The sequence below is a fragment of the Euleptes europaea genome, chromosome 11, assembly GCF_029931775.1.
Source record: "Euleptes europaea isolate rEulEur1 chromosome 11, rEulEur1.hap1, whole genome shotgun sequence".
NCBI lineage: Eukaryota > Metazoa > Chordata > Lepidosauria > Squamata > Sphaerodactylidae > Euleptes > Euleptes europaea.
The window spans coordinates 19,183,635-19,196,804 of record NC_079322.1 but is presented as its reverse complement, the minus strand read 5'-3'; the positions used below and the strand labels follow the sequence as shown (position 1 = coordinate 19,196,804).

The 13,170-nt window shown below is 43.6% G+C and overlaps 1 protein-coding gene across 1 annotated transcript in view; it reads right to left on the bottom strand.

Moving 5' to 3' along the window:
* Window positions 1-13,170, bottom strand: part of GLI3 (GLI family zinc finger 3) — a 309,607-nt gene that overhangs the window by 73,151 nt on the left and 223,286 nt on the right. The window contains exons 7-8 of the mRNA XM_056857509.1: window positions 10,112-10,258; window positions 4,308-4,509 (exon numbers count right to left, since the gene is read on the bottom strand). Of these exons, the coding sequence (XP_056713487.1) occupies window positions 4,308-4,509; window positions 10,112-10,258 (349 nt within the window). The remainder of the gene's footprint in view (window positions 1-4,307; window positions 4,510-10,111; window positions 10,259-13,170) is intronic.

Below are 13,170 nucleotides of genomic sequence, written 5' to 3'. Positions count from 1 at the left end.
ACAGGGCGGCCCTCCCTGAGGGTGTTCCTGGGGCCACAGCTTGCAGGGGCACTGCAGCGCCCTTTGGACCTCCTCTCGCCGACTGACGGCTGTTAGTCGGCAAGAGGAGGGGGAGGGACACTTCCCCCAAAGCTGCTCCCTATAGCCGCAGCGTGCAGGAACGCCGGGGCACACTGTAAGCCCCTCTTGCTGCCTGTCGGCTGTTGAGCAGCATGGGGGGAGGGGAAGAGGCCCGCGGTTCCCGGCGGCAGAGCATGCGCACAGGAGACAATCCGGCTTCGGGGGGGGGGGCTTTTGTGGACTCTGGGGGTGTGAGGGCATGGAGCCTGGAGCCAGGTCGCGTGGGGCTGGCGTGTGTGTGCGTGCGTGTGTGTGTGTGGGGGGGGAAGGCTTTTCTCTCTTCCTCTCTTTCTGTCTTTCTTTGTCTCCCTCCGTCCTTTTTTCTCCCCCTCTTTCCATTTCTTTCTCCCTCTCCCTTTTCCTCTTTCTCTGTTTTCCTTCCTTCCTCCCTTGCCGATTGACCGTGGGCTGTGCCCCCCTGGTGCCTCGTTTGCTCGGGCCCACTGCTGGCTGCCCTCCCACCTGGGAGGGGGGAGGAGTGGGGGAGCGGGGGTGCCCTCCAAGACTTCTCTGCATGGTCTCCCCTGGGGTTGCCAACCTCCAAGTGGTGGCCGGAGACCTGGCAACCCTAGCCTCTCCCCCCACCGGGAGATCTACACCTGGTATGGCCCCCGAATGATGTTATAAATGTGCAAATGGCCCTTGGCAGGAAAAAGGTTCCCCACCCCTGCACTAGTGTGACAGATTTCAGGCAAACTTTACTTTTATACGTTTTCAACCCTCCCCTTTAATTCTATGTTCCTACAACTGCAACTCTCTTCGATCTTTAAACCTGTGCTCTAAACTGGAGGCAAAACAGGTCAGCAAATTACATTTCAATTACATAAGGGCATCATATTTCACAGAGCTGACTTCCAAAAGAAGAAAATCCGACTTTATAATCAAATCCAAACATTGTGGCTTCTCTGCGGTTGTCCTCCTAAGCAAGCGGTGTAGTTTCTGGTCACAGTTGTGGAATTTACCTCAGAGCGATTGTTGTTGACAAGATACATTCTAGTTTGTATGCATTTGTTAAGATAAAACAGGGGTCCCCAACACCTTTCCTGGAGCCCATCAAGTGTTTTAAGAAAGTGGGTGGGGCCAGGTGGGGTTTTTACCCAGCAAGGCTTCTGACTGGCCACTAGAGATTTGATTGGCTGTGCAGATTTTTTAAAATGTTGCTTCAGCAGCGGCTGCCACCACAGCACCACAATCTTCACTGTGTGACTAAATGTAAGCAATAGCAGCCACTGTATGGTAGGCTCCGCCTCTGGTGGCAGCCATTTGTTGCTTCCCCCCCCCCACACACACACACTGTCTCAGAATTCCCAAGGTGCATGCAGGCTCAAAAAGGTTAGGGACCCCTGAGGTAGGACGTAATAGATCAACACAGCCTAGTTTTCAGACAACCATAGGAGCACCAAAAACATCTCTAGGCTCTAAGAATCAGCTATTTTCCATGAGCCCAGGTACATCACACAACTTACATGCATAAACTTCTATTTGTAGGTTTACTGGAAAAGAATAACCTCTCTGTCCTTCCAGCACTATCAACCTGCTTCTCTGTAGCACCATAAACTTGGGTGATAATTTTCAAAAAAAATTTGTATGGAGTTACAGGCACTTAAGTCTGGGCATGGCCAGAACTATGAGGTAAAGGGCAAGAACTACAGAGCTCATGGACCTTGGCTTGCAATCTGTAGTCCTAGATGAGCCAGGATGGTGAATTCAGGACCAGACCAGTACACTGGTGTATTGTACTACTAATTTTTTTAAATGTAAATTGTATTTTAGTATTTATTTTGTAAGCTGCTTTGAGTCCCCACATGGGAGACAAACCAGGTAGAAATACTTGAACAAATGAAACACTTAAAGGTTTCACAGAAGAGAAAAGTCTGCCTGTACAGCTTCTTCCATCCTTGTAAAACTCTAATAGGAGATACTGATGAACCTCTGCCCTCGGTCTGTGCAACCCTTCCAGAAGCCCACTTGGGATCTTTACCAGGCAATCATACATTTTAGAGGTTAATGAAATTAACTGAAAGGGTCCTGTTTTTCAACAGTTTCAGAGCTAGTTTATACCATCTGTAAACTGGAAAGGACATACTTGTGATGGGCAAGTGAGCGAAGGCAAAGTGCCCCACCATGCTTATGTAATAATGTATGTACTTAGTTCCTGCAGCCCTTCCTGGTCTTGGGCCAATCCTGCTATATTTTGCAACAGCCGCAATCCCACTGTGACACATAAAGCTCCACTGACATAATAGGCTATTCATTCACCAAAATCTCTCACTTTGTGACATCCCACATGTTAGACCTCTTGGTCATTTGCACTTTCACTTATGCATGGTCTAGGTCATTTTTCACTTTCACCAAAACCCACTTACTTGACAGTAAATCCCATTAATTGGCTTCAACAACACATCAACATGAGTGACAAAGTATAGGATTTTGGTCAAAGCATGCATGATGGGCTGTTGACAGGGTTGCCAACTTCCAGATAGTACCTGAAGATCTCCTGCTATTACAACTGATCTCCAGCTGATAGAGATCAGTTCACCTGGAGAAAATGACCGCTTTGGCAATTGGATTCTATGGCATTGAAGTCCCTCCCCTCTCCAAACCTGGCTCTCCTCAGCCTCTGCCCCCAAAATCAGGTATTTCCCAACCTGGAGCTGGCAACCCTAGCTGTTAATTACATCATCCACTAAAAGACAATAAAAGGGCTGTGGCTCAGTGGTAGAGCATCTGCTTGGCATGCAGAAGGTCCCAGGTTCAATCCCCAGGATCTCCAGTTGAAAGGACCAGGCAAGTAGGTGACGTGAAAGACCTCTCCCTGAGACCTTGGAGAGCCGCTGTCAGTCTGAGTAGACAATACTGACTTTGATGGACCAAGGGTCTGATTCAGTATAAGACAGCTTCATGTGTTCATATGTGTTCAATATCTAAGAATAGTTAAATTCATTTCTCCATGTAAAATGAGTCACTGTTAAAATCACAGGACAATTGCAGCCAATTTTCTTCTTACACAACAGCTGGCTTGAGAAGAAAACTCATTTAGGCAACTCAGTTAATTTTGCCTTCCTGTATTCCAACCTTTCAGCTTTGACTGCTCCAATTCTTCCTCCTGCTGTTTAAACTGGCCTCACCCCCTTGCTCCCAATTGCTTAAATCTCTTCCCTTTTTTGTTTAGCTTAATCTCAGCCATGCAGCAAGGTGAAGGTAATCAGATACTGCAAAAAGAAGCTGTCTGTAATTAACAAGACCTTGTTAATTTCATGTTTCTGCTCAGGTAGCCTGTGCAAATAGGGAACAGAAAGGGTCAGATATCCAAGAAGAAAAGACCACAATGCTTTCAAACTTTGAAAGAGCCCTCAGAGGAAATTTACTCCACAGAAATGTTGCCAACTTTTGCAATAAGGCTTTCTTCAAGCATCAGCCCTTGGGATGAGGCTAGGAGGATCTCAGCATTTTTCTTCTCCTCCAAGACAGGCATAGTGTTGAAAGAGCAGGTCTCTTATCTGCAGTGTGAGCCTAGCTTTTTCCCAGTTGAACAATCACAAAATCAATTAATTATATTAAAAGTATATGATTAAGCAATTAAAATTTATTTGATTTTTGTTTATACTTTTCACAATTGGGCAAAATGCAAAAAAAAAGGCTAGTGATGTAGATGGACTTTTCATATCAAGAGCACAGAAAAGTTGCAGATCCAGCTAACTACTCATGTATCTCTAAAGCTGCAATCTGTATACTGACTAGGGACAAGATCTCAAGGGACACAGTGCAGCAAACCTCTGAGCAACCATGATTAAGAATCATGCTGCACAGCCAGAACACCCCCTCCCCTCCAAAAGCATGGAATACCTTTTATCTAAGTACTCTTGCTTAAGATGGATTGTTGTGATTAGCTGAAACATTGCGCTATGCTGACAATGCAATCCTAAAACCAAGTTACGCTCTTTTAAATCCACTGAAGTCAATGAGGTTAGAAGGGTCTAATTCTGCTCAGGATTGCACTGTAGGTGCATTTTAGGAATGGGCATTTCAATGCCGCAACATACCTTAGCAAGAAACTGAGTTTGTTGTTGATTAGAGATGCAGTATTTTGGACTGAAAGTTATCACCAGTGGATAACGAAGCCACTGGTGATTCACGGTTGCAAGGTTTATATATGCCAAGGATCACTGCAATTTGCAAAGCCTTACCTTATTGCACTCGCAGATAAGTGGCCGTAAGAGCCACTCGCTGAAGAACTGCTGCGGGAATTGTTGAGAATTGTGACCAAGGAGTTGGGAGATGTCCGGATCATGGTCTGAAGGTCAAAGCTATGATCAGACAGCGGAGATAGGGACAGCGTTCGCTTTCGGCTTGGTCTCGCTGACAGCCTGGGACTCGGAAACCTGGCGCCTATTATGTAAACAAAAACAATTATCTACCCGAGTACTCTACCTTCTTTATATATCACTACTGGCATTGGTTATAAAGAGTCACCACCACAATGAGACGTGCTTTTGACAAGCCCACTCTTTCCACTTATGATGTACTGGCTACGATTGAGGAAAATTAGGAAGAAAAATTTATCTTTCCGTTGCTTACCCCAGGGGAGCTCTGTTTATTAATGTGCAAGCAAAATGATAAATTGCTAAACAAAAGGAAAAGACTTTTATGTGTTATCCCTCTCATTTCTGGTGATTTATGAAGCTGATGGCTACTTAGACATTCACATCATTAATTCACTAGAAGCGAGGAAATGGAGTGGTTCAAATCCAAGCTACTGGCTTACCTAAAGCCTTACCATATTAATGAAAAGCCCCAACAAGGACTTGTAAAACACACAACAGAGATCAAGATTCTATCCCCCCCTTCATTCATGATTTCTGTTTGAATAATGCTATATCAAAAAGTTCTGAATAAATAACGCCCTTTGCAAAACATGTGTATTTACATTCACCCTTCCTCTGTAAGGAGCTCAAAGTGCAATCCTAAGTAGAGTTACACTTTTCTAAGTCCACTGAGATCAGTGGGTTTAGAAGGGAGTAATTCTGTACTCTCAGTAGTATACTGAGACACAGTGATTTGTCCAAGATCACTGACTGAGCTTCTTGGCTAAGTAAGGATTTGAAGTTAGGTTCCCTACCTCAAACAAGACCAAATGCTCTAACCACTGTATTTCATCATTTGTTCCATATGACACGACTATTGCTCATTCGTTCTCCATTCATACTCTTGAGCTAGGCAAACTGCAGGATTTTATTACAAATTCTGCAAGTTCTTCTGTGCAGTTATACTGAGACCCAATATGGTTTTAGAGACTACAGTACTGCATTAGAACCAGGGGAGGAGCACGAAGCACGGAAGCTACCACAGTGACCTCGGGCCAGTCCCTTCGTCTTAGCTTGACTTTACCTCAGAGGGTTATTGTGAAAATAAAGTGCAGAACGGAAGAATCATGTATGCTACCCCCAGGAAGAGTGAGATAAAATGTGGTAGCTATCTTTCAAACTTTGCAAGTCACAATATGTCATAGTTGCGCTGTACAGTGCATTGGTCAGGCTGCACCTGGAGGACTGTGTACAGTTCTGGAGGACTCACTTCAAAAAGGATGTGGACAGAATGGAGCAGGTGCAGAGGAGAGCGACGAGGATGATCAGGGGCCTAGAGATCAAGCCCTGTGAGGAAAGGCTGAGGGAGCTGGGAATGTTTAGTCTGGAGAAAAGGAGGTTGAGGGGGGACACGATTGATCTCTTTAAGTATTTGAAGGGCTGTCACTTAGAGGAAGGCAGGGAGCTGTTCCTGTTGGCAGCAGAAGATAGGACAAGCACTTGTCAGGGATGCTCTAGGCTGATCCTGCATGAAGCAGGGGGTTGGATTAGATGGCCTGTAAGGCCTCTTCCAACTCTATGATTCTATGATTCTATCTTTCAATGAATATATGGATAGGGATGTATTGTACATCTTTTTACAACTGAAGGCTGGACATTTTCAGAGAATTAACTCTGGAATTCCCTTTTCGATAAACAAATGCTACAAACAAAAAACACAGTCCTGCCGAGGATAAGTACACTGGTTCTGCTGAGTTCAGTGGGAGAGATTTACGGTCTGGTCCTACGCAGTTATCCCAGTCTAAGCCCAATGATTTGAATAGGCTTGGACTGGAGTAACCCTGTATAGGATTGCCCTGTGAAGCACATGCTAAACCTACCCACTGAAATCCATTTGACTTAAAAGTGTTTCTTTTGGATTGGACTGTGCCCAGACACTGTGCCCAGTCTATCTGGTTTTCATCTGTTCTGACAATTATACTGCTAATCTTTCTCAGTTAATTCAAGAGCTTGTCCCTGCCTTAGAGTTCTGTCCTAAGGAGGACTACTCGGTATCCTACCCAGATCTATTCAATGGGGCTTAATCCCAGGACAGTGTTCTTAAGCCTATGGTTGAGGGCTGCAACGGTTTCCATCATAGTTGGCCTCCCTTTCCCTTTTTCTCTCTTCATCTGAGCAGATTTAACTGGGGACCCTGACTGCTCTTCCCTGGATTGGCCGCGGACTTGTGTGCCAATGAATGTTACCAATTAGATTTTAATGTTAGAGGACGCTGGTTTTAAATTGAATTGACATTTTTTTTGTATATTATGTATTGATATTGTATGAATTTTAATGGATGTTAGCTGCTCTGAGCCCAGCCTTGGGCTGGGATAGAGAGCGGGATGTAAGTCTAAAAATAAATAAAATTAAAATTAAATACTGTTCAATGTTTATTTTCTCTCCCTTCACTACTAATCTGTTGTTTACACCAACAAAAAAAACCACAGCTCTATTGGATGAAGCCAATAATAACCTAGCCCAGTGTTCTTTCTCTAGCAATATCTGGATCATGATTCCTGGGGAGGGGGGGAATGTCAGCACATGGCGCTCATAAAGTACTGGGTCTCCTGGTCTTCCCCTGCTCTGCATTTGCCCTAAGTCTTAAATTTGGTATTTGAATTCTCACTTTATTGCTTCTATCACTGTGTGATCTGATCTCTAGTTAGGCTTCCATCTGTGCTTCATTGTGGAATTCTCTTTGGCCTTAACCCTGTTACAGATAAAACTGCCAACAACAGTGTCAGTTATCTTTGGCATCTGGCTTGTGGTTATTTCCCCCCTTCATCTACATCTGTGTAACCAGCATGTGTCCATGTTGTTCCAATCTCTCTCTGGATACCGTGTTGACGAGTCAGCATTTAAAAGTGAATGTAAAGGTTTTGGTCTGGTTTTTTTAAAATTCCTAGCTCCTTATAATTTAGCCTTTTTCATCTCTCTTTTATGGGACTGCTACTTTACTGTGTGGCTGTCTGCTGCTTTGTTCAATACAGTGCTTTGATACTTGAGAATGGTGATGTCTTTCGTTTGCCTTAAGAGCAGAAAACAGTTATCAAAGCTCATAAGAATTGGCTGTTCCATTAAGGAGGCGGGGGTGGGGGGAGCGCCATTCCAGAAATGACAAAACCAGAGCCTACGCTTAAGTAGCTCTAATTAGACAACAAAGCAAAGAGGATGTGGGCACCAGGCTCTGTGGCATCACGTGGCACCAATAGGCACTGTTCTCACTTCCACTGCACCAAAGGGAATGCCTGGAGGATAGACGGTGCCCACCACCAATTGACGCTGAGTGACGATGCAGGATCCAGCTTTGGATCCTACTCCATTTAGCAACAAACAGTAAGCCTGAAGGCACCTTCACACTTGACACTAATACGTGAAATGCATCACTTGTGAATATTATAGTATATGCCAATAAAGGTATTGAATTGAATTGATAGGAATATTATAAATGGAAGTCAAAGCCGAAGATAAAAAGCAAGCATGTCGTTCTTTGCATTGTATCTGTGCATGTTCCTCATGACTTGTACTCCTAACAGCTCGGAGAAGCTGATGTCCCATAATGCAAAATAATGAGATACACGCAATGTAAACATTTTATTGGTAAGAGAACTCTGACTTCTGGATTTGGGGTTTGGACCAACAGGTACACCATACAGGGCCCTCATAAATGTATCATTCTACTAGAGGATCCTCGTAATAAAACGGTGGATACAATTTCCTCAGCTCCAGCCTGCCCTTCAAGGTCACTGCCCCTATTAACATTTCTAGCACGATTCCCACAAAGTTGGGATGTGTATGGAAATGTGACCATAAAGACGAGCTCCAGCTGAGTGGATGAGCCAACCAGACTTTCCTATGCTGGCTGGTTTTCCCATTCCCCCGCCCCACACTCCCAGGTTCTCACTTCTTCTCTTAGGGTTGGATCTAGCCATCTTTTTCACTGAATCTCACTCAATTCCCCTCCTTATTACAAACCTGATTTCCAGCAAAGCCTTTTTGGCTGGTCAAAGGGAACACTTCCTCCTTCTTTTTTCACCTGCAGGAAAATAAGTTGGCTCCCACCCACACTCTATTAAATGCAAGCAGGGGCATCTTTATTGCTGTTGTTGTTTTTCAGCATCTTAATATTGGCTTCCTGCTAATTGTTTTGTTTTTCCTTTTCTCATCTAAAATTCTGACAAAGAAGAAAGCGGTTTCTTTGGCATGATGAATGGTAGGACATTCAGATTCCTGCTTAATGACAATTAATTTACTGTACAACCATGCAAGTTAAGATAGTTTTAATTAGTTTTTACAAAGTAAAAGGGTACTTTCAGCCTCCGTTTAGATAAAAGCAGCTAGTGCCTGACTAAACAAATTCTCATCAAATAGAGAAGGTGAGGCTATATGACCTCCCCATGATTCACTCTTAGTTTAATTCTCCATTTACTATTTAAAAAACAATCAATTTGCATAATACCGCTGCATACGTGTGCGTTTTTAATACAGGAAACAGGCTTTAATTGAAAAATGGTTGCTGTAATGAATCTCAAATGTGCGATCTTAAGTTAGAACATTTTCCAAATAGAAGTGTACATTCAGCTTAGCAGAAATGGGGGGGGGCACATCTGCTGCTCACTCTTTCCTCTGTTGAAGTTCGCCAGTGGCCAGATTCTCCTGTAGAGGAGAAGGAGTGGCAAAGAGCTTTTCCAGTGACTCACCTGGACTACTATCACCTTGTTCCTCCCCTCCTAGACATAATCAGTGGCCAGTCATTCTGCAGCTTAGCAGAAGAAGAAGGAGAGGGTTGGGTCGAGCAATCTGCTCAGACAAGGATCTTGGATCTTCATGCAGTGATGAAGGACCTTTACCACTCTGCCACCCCAGCAGCCATTTCCAAGGCCAGGAATGTTGATTCAAGAATGGTTGGTGGATGCACTCAGTGGAGTAAGGATGATTTTTGTCCTCAGCCCCTCAGCCCACCAACCCACTGACCCATTTGTTGACTGATTAGTGGATCCAACCCAGTTCTTCATTGTAGCCCAATGGCTACTTGGCCTCTGATCAGCAATCAGCTCCTCTGCAGTAGGAAAGCTCCCTGTTCAACGGCCTACTTTGATCCATTTGTATTTATAGTTTTGTGGGGCACTTTTTCTATTTAAAAATAATAAACTGATACATTGGTATGTATGGATATAGCCAAGTATAAGATATCGTTTTGGACATTATATTGGTGGCATGTGTGAGGGCACAAAGACAAGATATACATTTGGTAAAATAATTAAAATAAATAAATATTTGCTTTCTTCATGACCTGCAACTTCTGAAAAAGCCTTCTTATGCTGGAGATACAAGAACCCAAAAGGACTTCTTTTAAAGATATCTTCCATGGAGTTCACCTAAACTGGGTTGCCCTTACACACTGTTGAACACCATTGACAGTGCCCTGGAATTATGGAAGACACACCTGCTGAGTTCATCTGATCAAAGGCATCTGTACTGCTTTAACAGGCCAGTGTATTGAGGTGGGGAGTGCCGTCAAGTCACAGCTGACTCTGGACAACACTAGTGTTGTCCACCAAAAGTTCCATTGTGTTCTTCCATATCATATACCAACATGTCCTTTCAGCAAGTTCAGAATCTTTCGTTGTACAATTATTACTTACTATCCATGGCATGGAGATATTCCATATGAAGGGCACCAGCTCCCGCGGTGGCTGCTGAAGGAATTATGTCCGCATATGGACTGCGCTGACCTGCCAGTAGAGCCATCTGATGATAATATTCAGCTGGACTAATGCCAGCATGTGGAGCTAAAAACAGGACATAAAGCACACCATTAAATGACATATGGCAAACAGGTCCCAAAGTTTTATTTCATTTACTCCTCCTATTGCCTATTACACTAGAGCGTATATATATAGATATAAAAAAAATGCAAGCTGTAGATATGCTGTTTAATTGGAAAACATCCAACTCAGAGGCGCTGCAAGGAATCCACTAAATACCAGGCATGGTGATGATGAACACATGAAGCTGCCTTATACTGAATCAGACCCTCGGTCCATCAAAGTCAGTATCGTCTACTCGGACAGGCAGCGGCTCTCCAGGGTCTCAAGCAGAGGTCTTTCACATCACCTACTTGCCTAGTCCCTTGAACTGGAGATGCCGGGGATTGAACTTGGGACCTTTGGCATGCGAAGCACAGGCTCTACCACTGAGCCACGGCTCGGTTCTTGCTGGCAGCAAGCTAGCAGCAGCAGAGTTCCATTTGGGCTAAGTCTTTCCCCCTCTACTCTCCTTGCAGGTACTTAAAACCTAGGTGAAGCCAGAGGTTCAAGCTCCTGGGTGCAAGGAGAAAGGCTCTTAGTTCACAGCCTGGGGCAGCCTTGTAGAACAGGACCAAAATGTGTTTGTTTAATTGTATTATTTGTTTAAAATTGTTAATTGTTCAGTATTCATCTGTGAGGCTTCAGGGAGAAAAGCAGGATAAAAATTCTGTAAACAAACAAATAAACAAACATTGGTTATAAGTAGTAACATGAGCGCATAGTGATTTCAAAAGTTATCACTGTTTTCAAAGGAGCTCCTGTGGAGTGGATTGGCAAAATGAATATGCCTCAGCAAACTAACCTGACGATGCAATCCCAAAATAGGTTACACCCTTCTAAACCCGTTGATTTTCATGGACTCAGAAGGGTGCAGCTCTGCTAAAGGACGGCACTTTAAAAGCCTAACTGCATATTAAGGTGATCTACTGACAGCGCAAAGAAGGATGTCGCTCATTTAAAAGGAGAAATAGGAGACGTATGTATTTCAGTCTACACAACTAAAGGTTTCTGAGCAAAAGGGTAGAGGCAAACCCCAGTGAGGTTCTGAAAGTGGCTTGTCTCTTTGTAAAGTAAAGTAAAAAATGCCCCAGCAGAAAGAACAAACTGTTTGTATTATTTGTTTGTTTGTTTTATTAAACTTCTATCCCGCCCTCCCCAACAATAAAGCTGGGCTCAGGGCAACTTCTGGCTGCACGCACAATGCCTTTCAACATTACGTCCTTCTATAGATCCCAGCCTATATCCTTATGAGAAGGAGAAGGAGGAGGAGGAGTTGGTTTTTATATGCTGACTTTCTCAACCGCTTAAGGCACAATCAGACCAGCTTACAATCACCTTCCCTTCCCCTCCCCACCACAGACATCCTGTGAGGTAGGTGGGGAAGAGAGAGCTCTTGATAGAACTGTGACTAGCTCCAGGTCACCCAGCTGGCTTCATGTGTAGGAGTGGGGAAACCAACCTGGTTCTCCAGATTAGAGTCTGCCGCTCATGTGGAGGAGGGGGGAATCAAACCCGGTTCTCCAGATCAGACTATTGAGATGATACAATACACACGTGAAAGGTTTAAATATTCACAATCCAATTATCAAGACTGGCTAGGAGACAAAAGAACTTTCTACTTTCCAGGAATGAAAATTTAACTAAGGAAGTTCAATGCAATTAAAAAAAAAAAAAAAACTTTGCAACATGCCTTACAGCATAAAGTCCTGCTCATACTATTTTTACCATCCATAAAATGGGAAAGAAAAACATTGGGGCCAAATTTCTTTTAGGAAATCATTGATTTTAAAGTTTTACAGTATGAGACAACCGCGGTATCTTTCCAGACACGCTTAAAATACTTCCTGAGCTTTCTGACATAAGTGTCTGGGTTAACTAACAATAACATTGGCTGCAAACTTTAAAAGGAAAGCCTGTAGAACTTGCAAGGGCATGAAGCGAGCATATAAAGATAAATTACACGACTAGCATTCTTGTCCCTGGAAGATGTGTTAGCTTGTGAAAAGAGGAAAACCCTTTACATTTCTTTCTAACCAAAAGAACGGAGCCAAGTAAAGAGTCTCTTGGTAAGGAGCCAATCTAGTTTCACTGTGCGTTGCATACACAGTGGAATTGCTAAAGGAAGACCTAGCTTTTTTCTGCAATAAGATGGTTTTCAAACTGTGCTCTTTGTAATGCTGGGCCTCCTTGGAAGTTCACAGTGTTTTCTCAGTGAAAGGATCATTAATGGCTGACCCCCTTCCCTAAAAGAGAGGAAAGCCCATTACTATCAATCTTCCCCTGCCAAGCAACGCTACAGAGAATGTTCAGGGCATTGTAGGGCCTGCTCTTGGTTCACGTGGGCTGTGAACAGGCCTGACCATCTTCCTGTGTGTGCTGGGGACAGGCTGCTCCAAAATTCCCAGCAAAGTTCAGGGGTTCTGTGCAGGCATGCAGCAGTTTCTCAGTAGACTAGTCAATGTGAGAAGGTTTCCCTCCTTTTTGCAGTGAAACGAAGAATATCATCATGTCGCACAGAATGTAGATTTTTGAGAAGATGATTTCTCAGCTGTCCCCACCCCTTGAAACATTATATTCTCAATAGCAATTTTAAAAAAAATATACAAACAGAAACTACCATATTATTCCAGAGCCAGGGATTGTGTTGCTACTTTATGACTCACAGTAAGACATGAGTTGAGGGTTCTCCTTGGCAGAGATGTTTTGAGTGCGTAATTGGGATTGTCTTGGTTGAAATTTTAAAACATTAGGTCTGTATATACAAATGCAGCTTTTGCTATAATCAGATGTTCAAGTGCCTTGCTCTTATGCTGTTTGTACTTCCACTGCAAGGGTGAAGGAGAACTTGCACAAAGTGAAAGATGCACAAGCTTTAAGTTGCTGAACCCATGTCT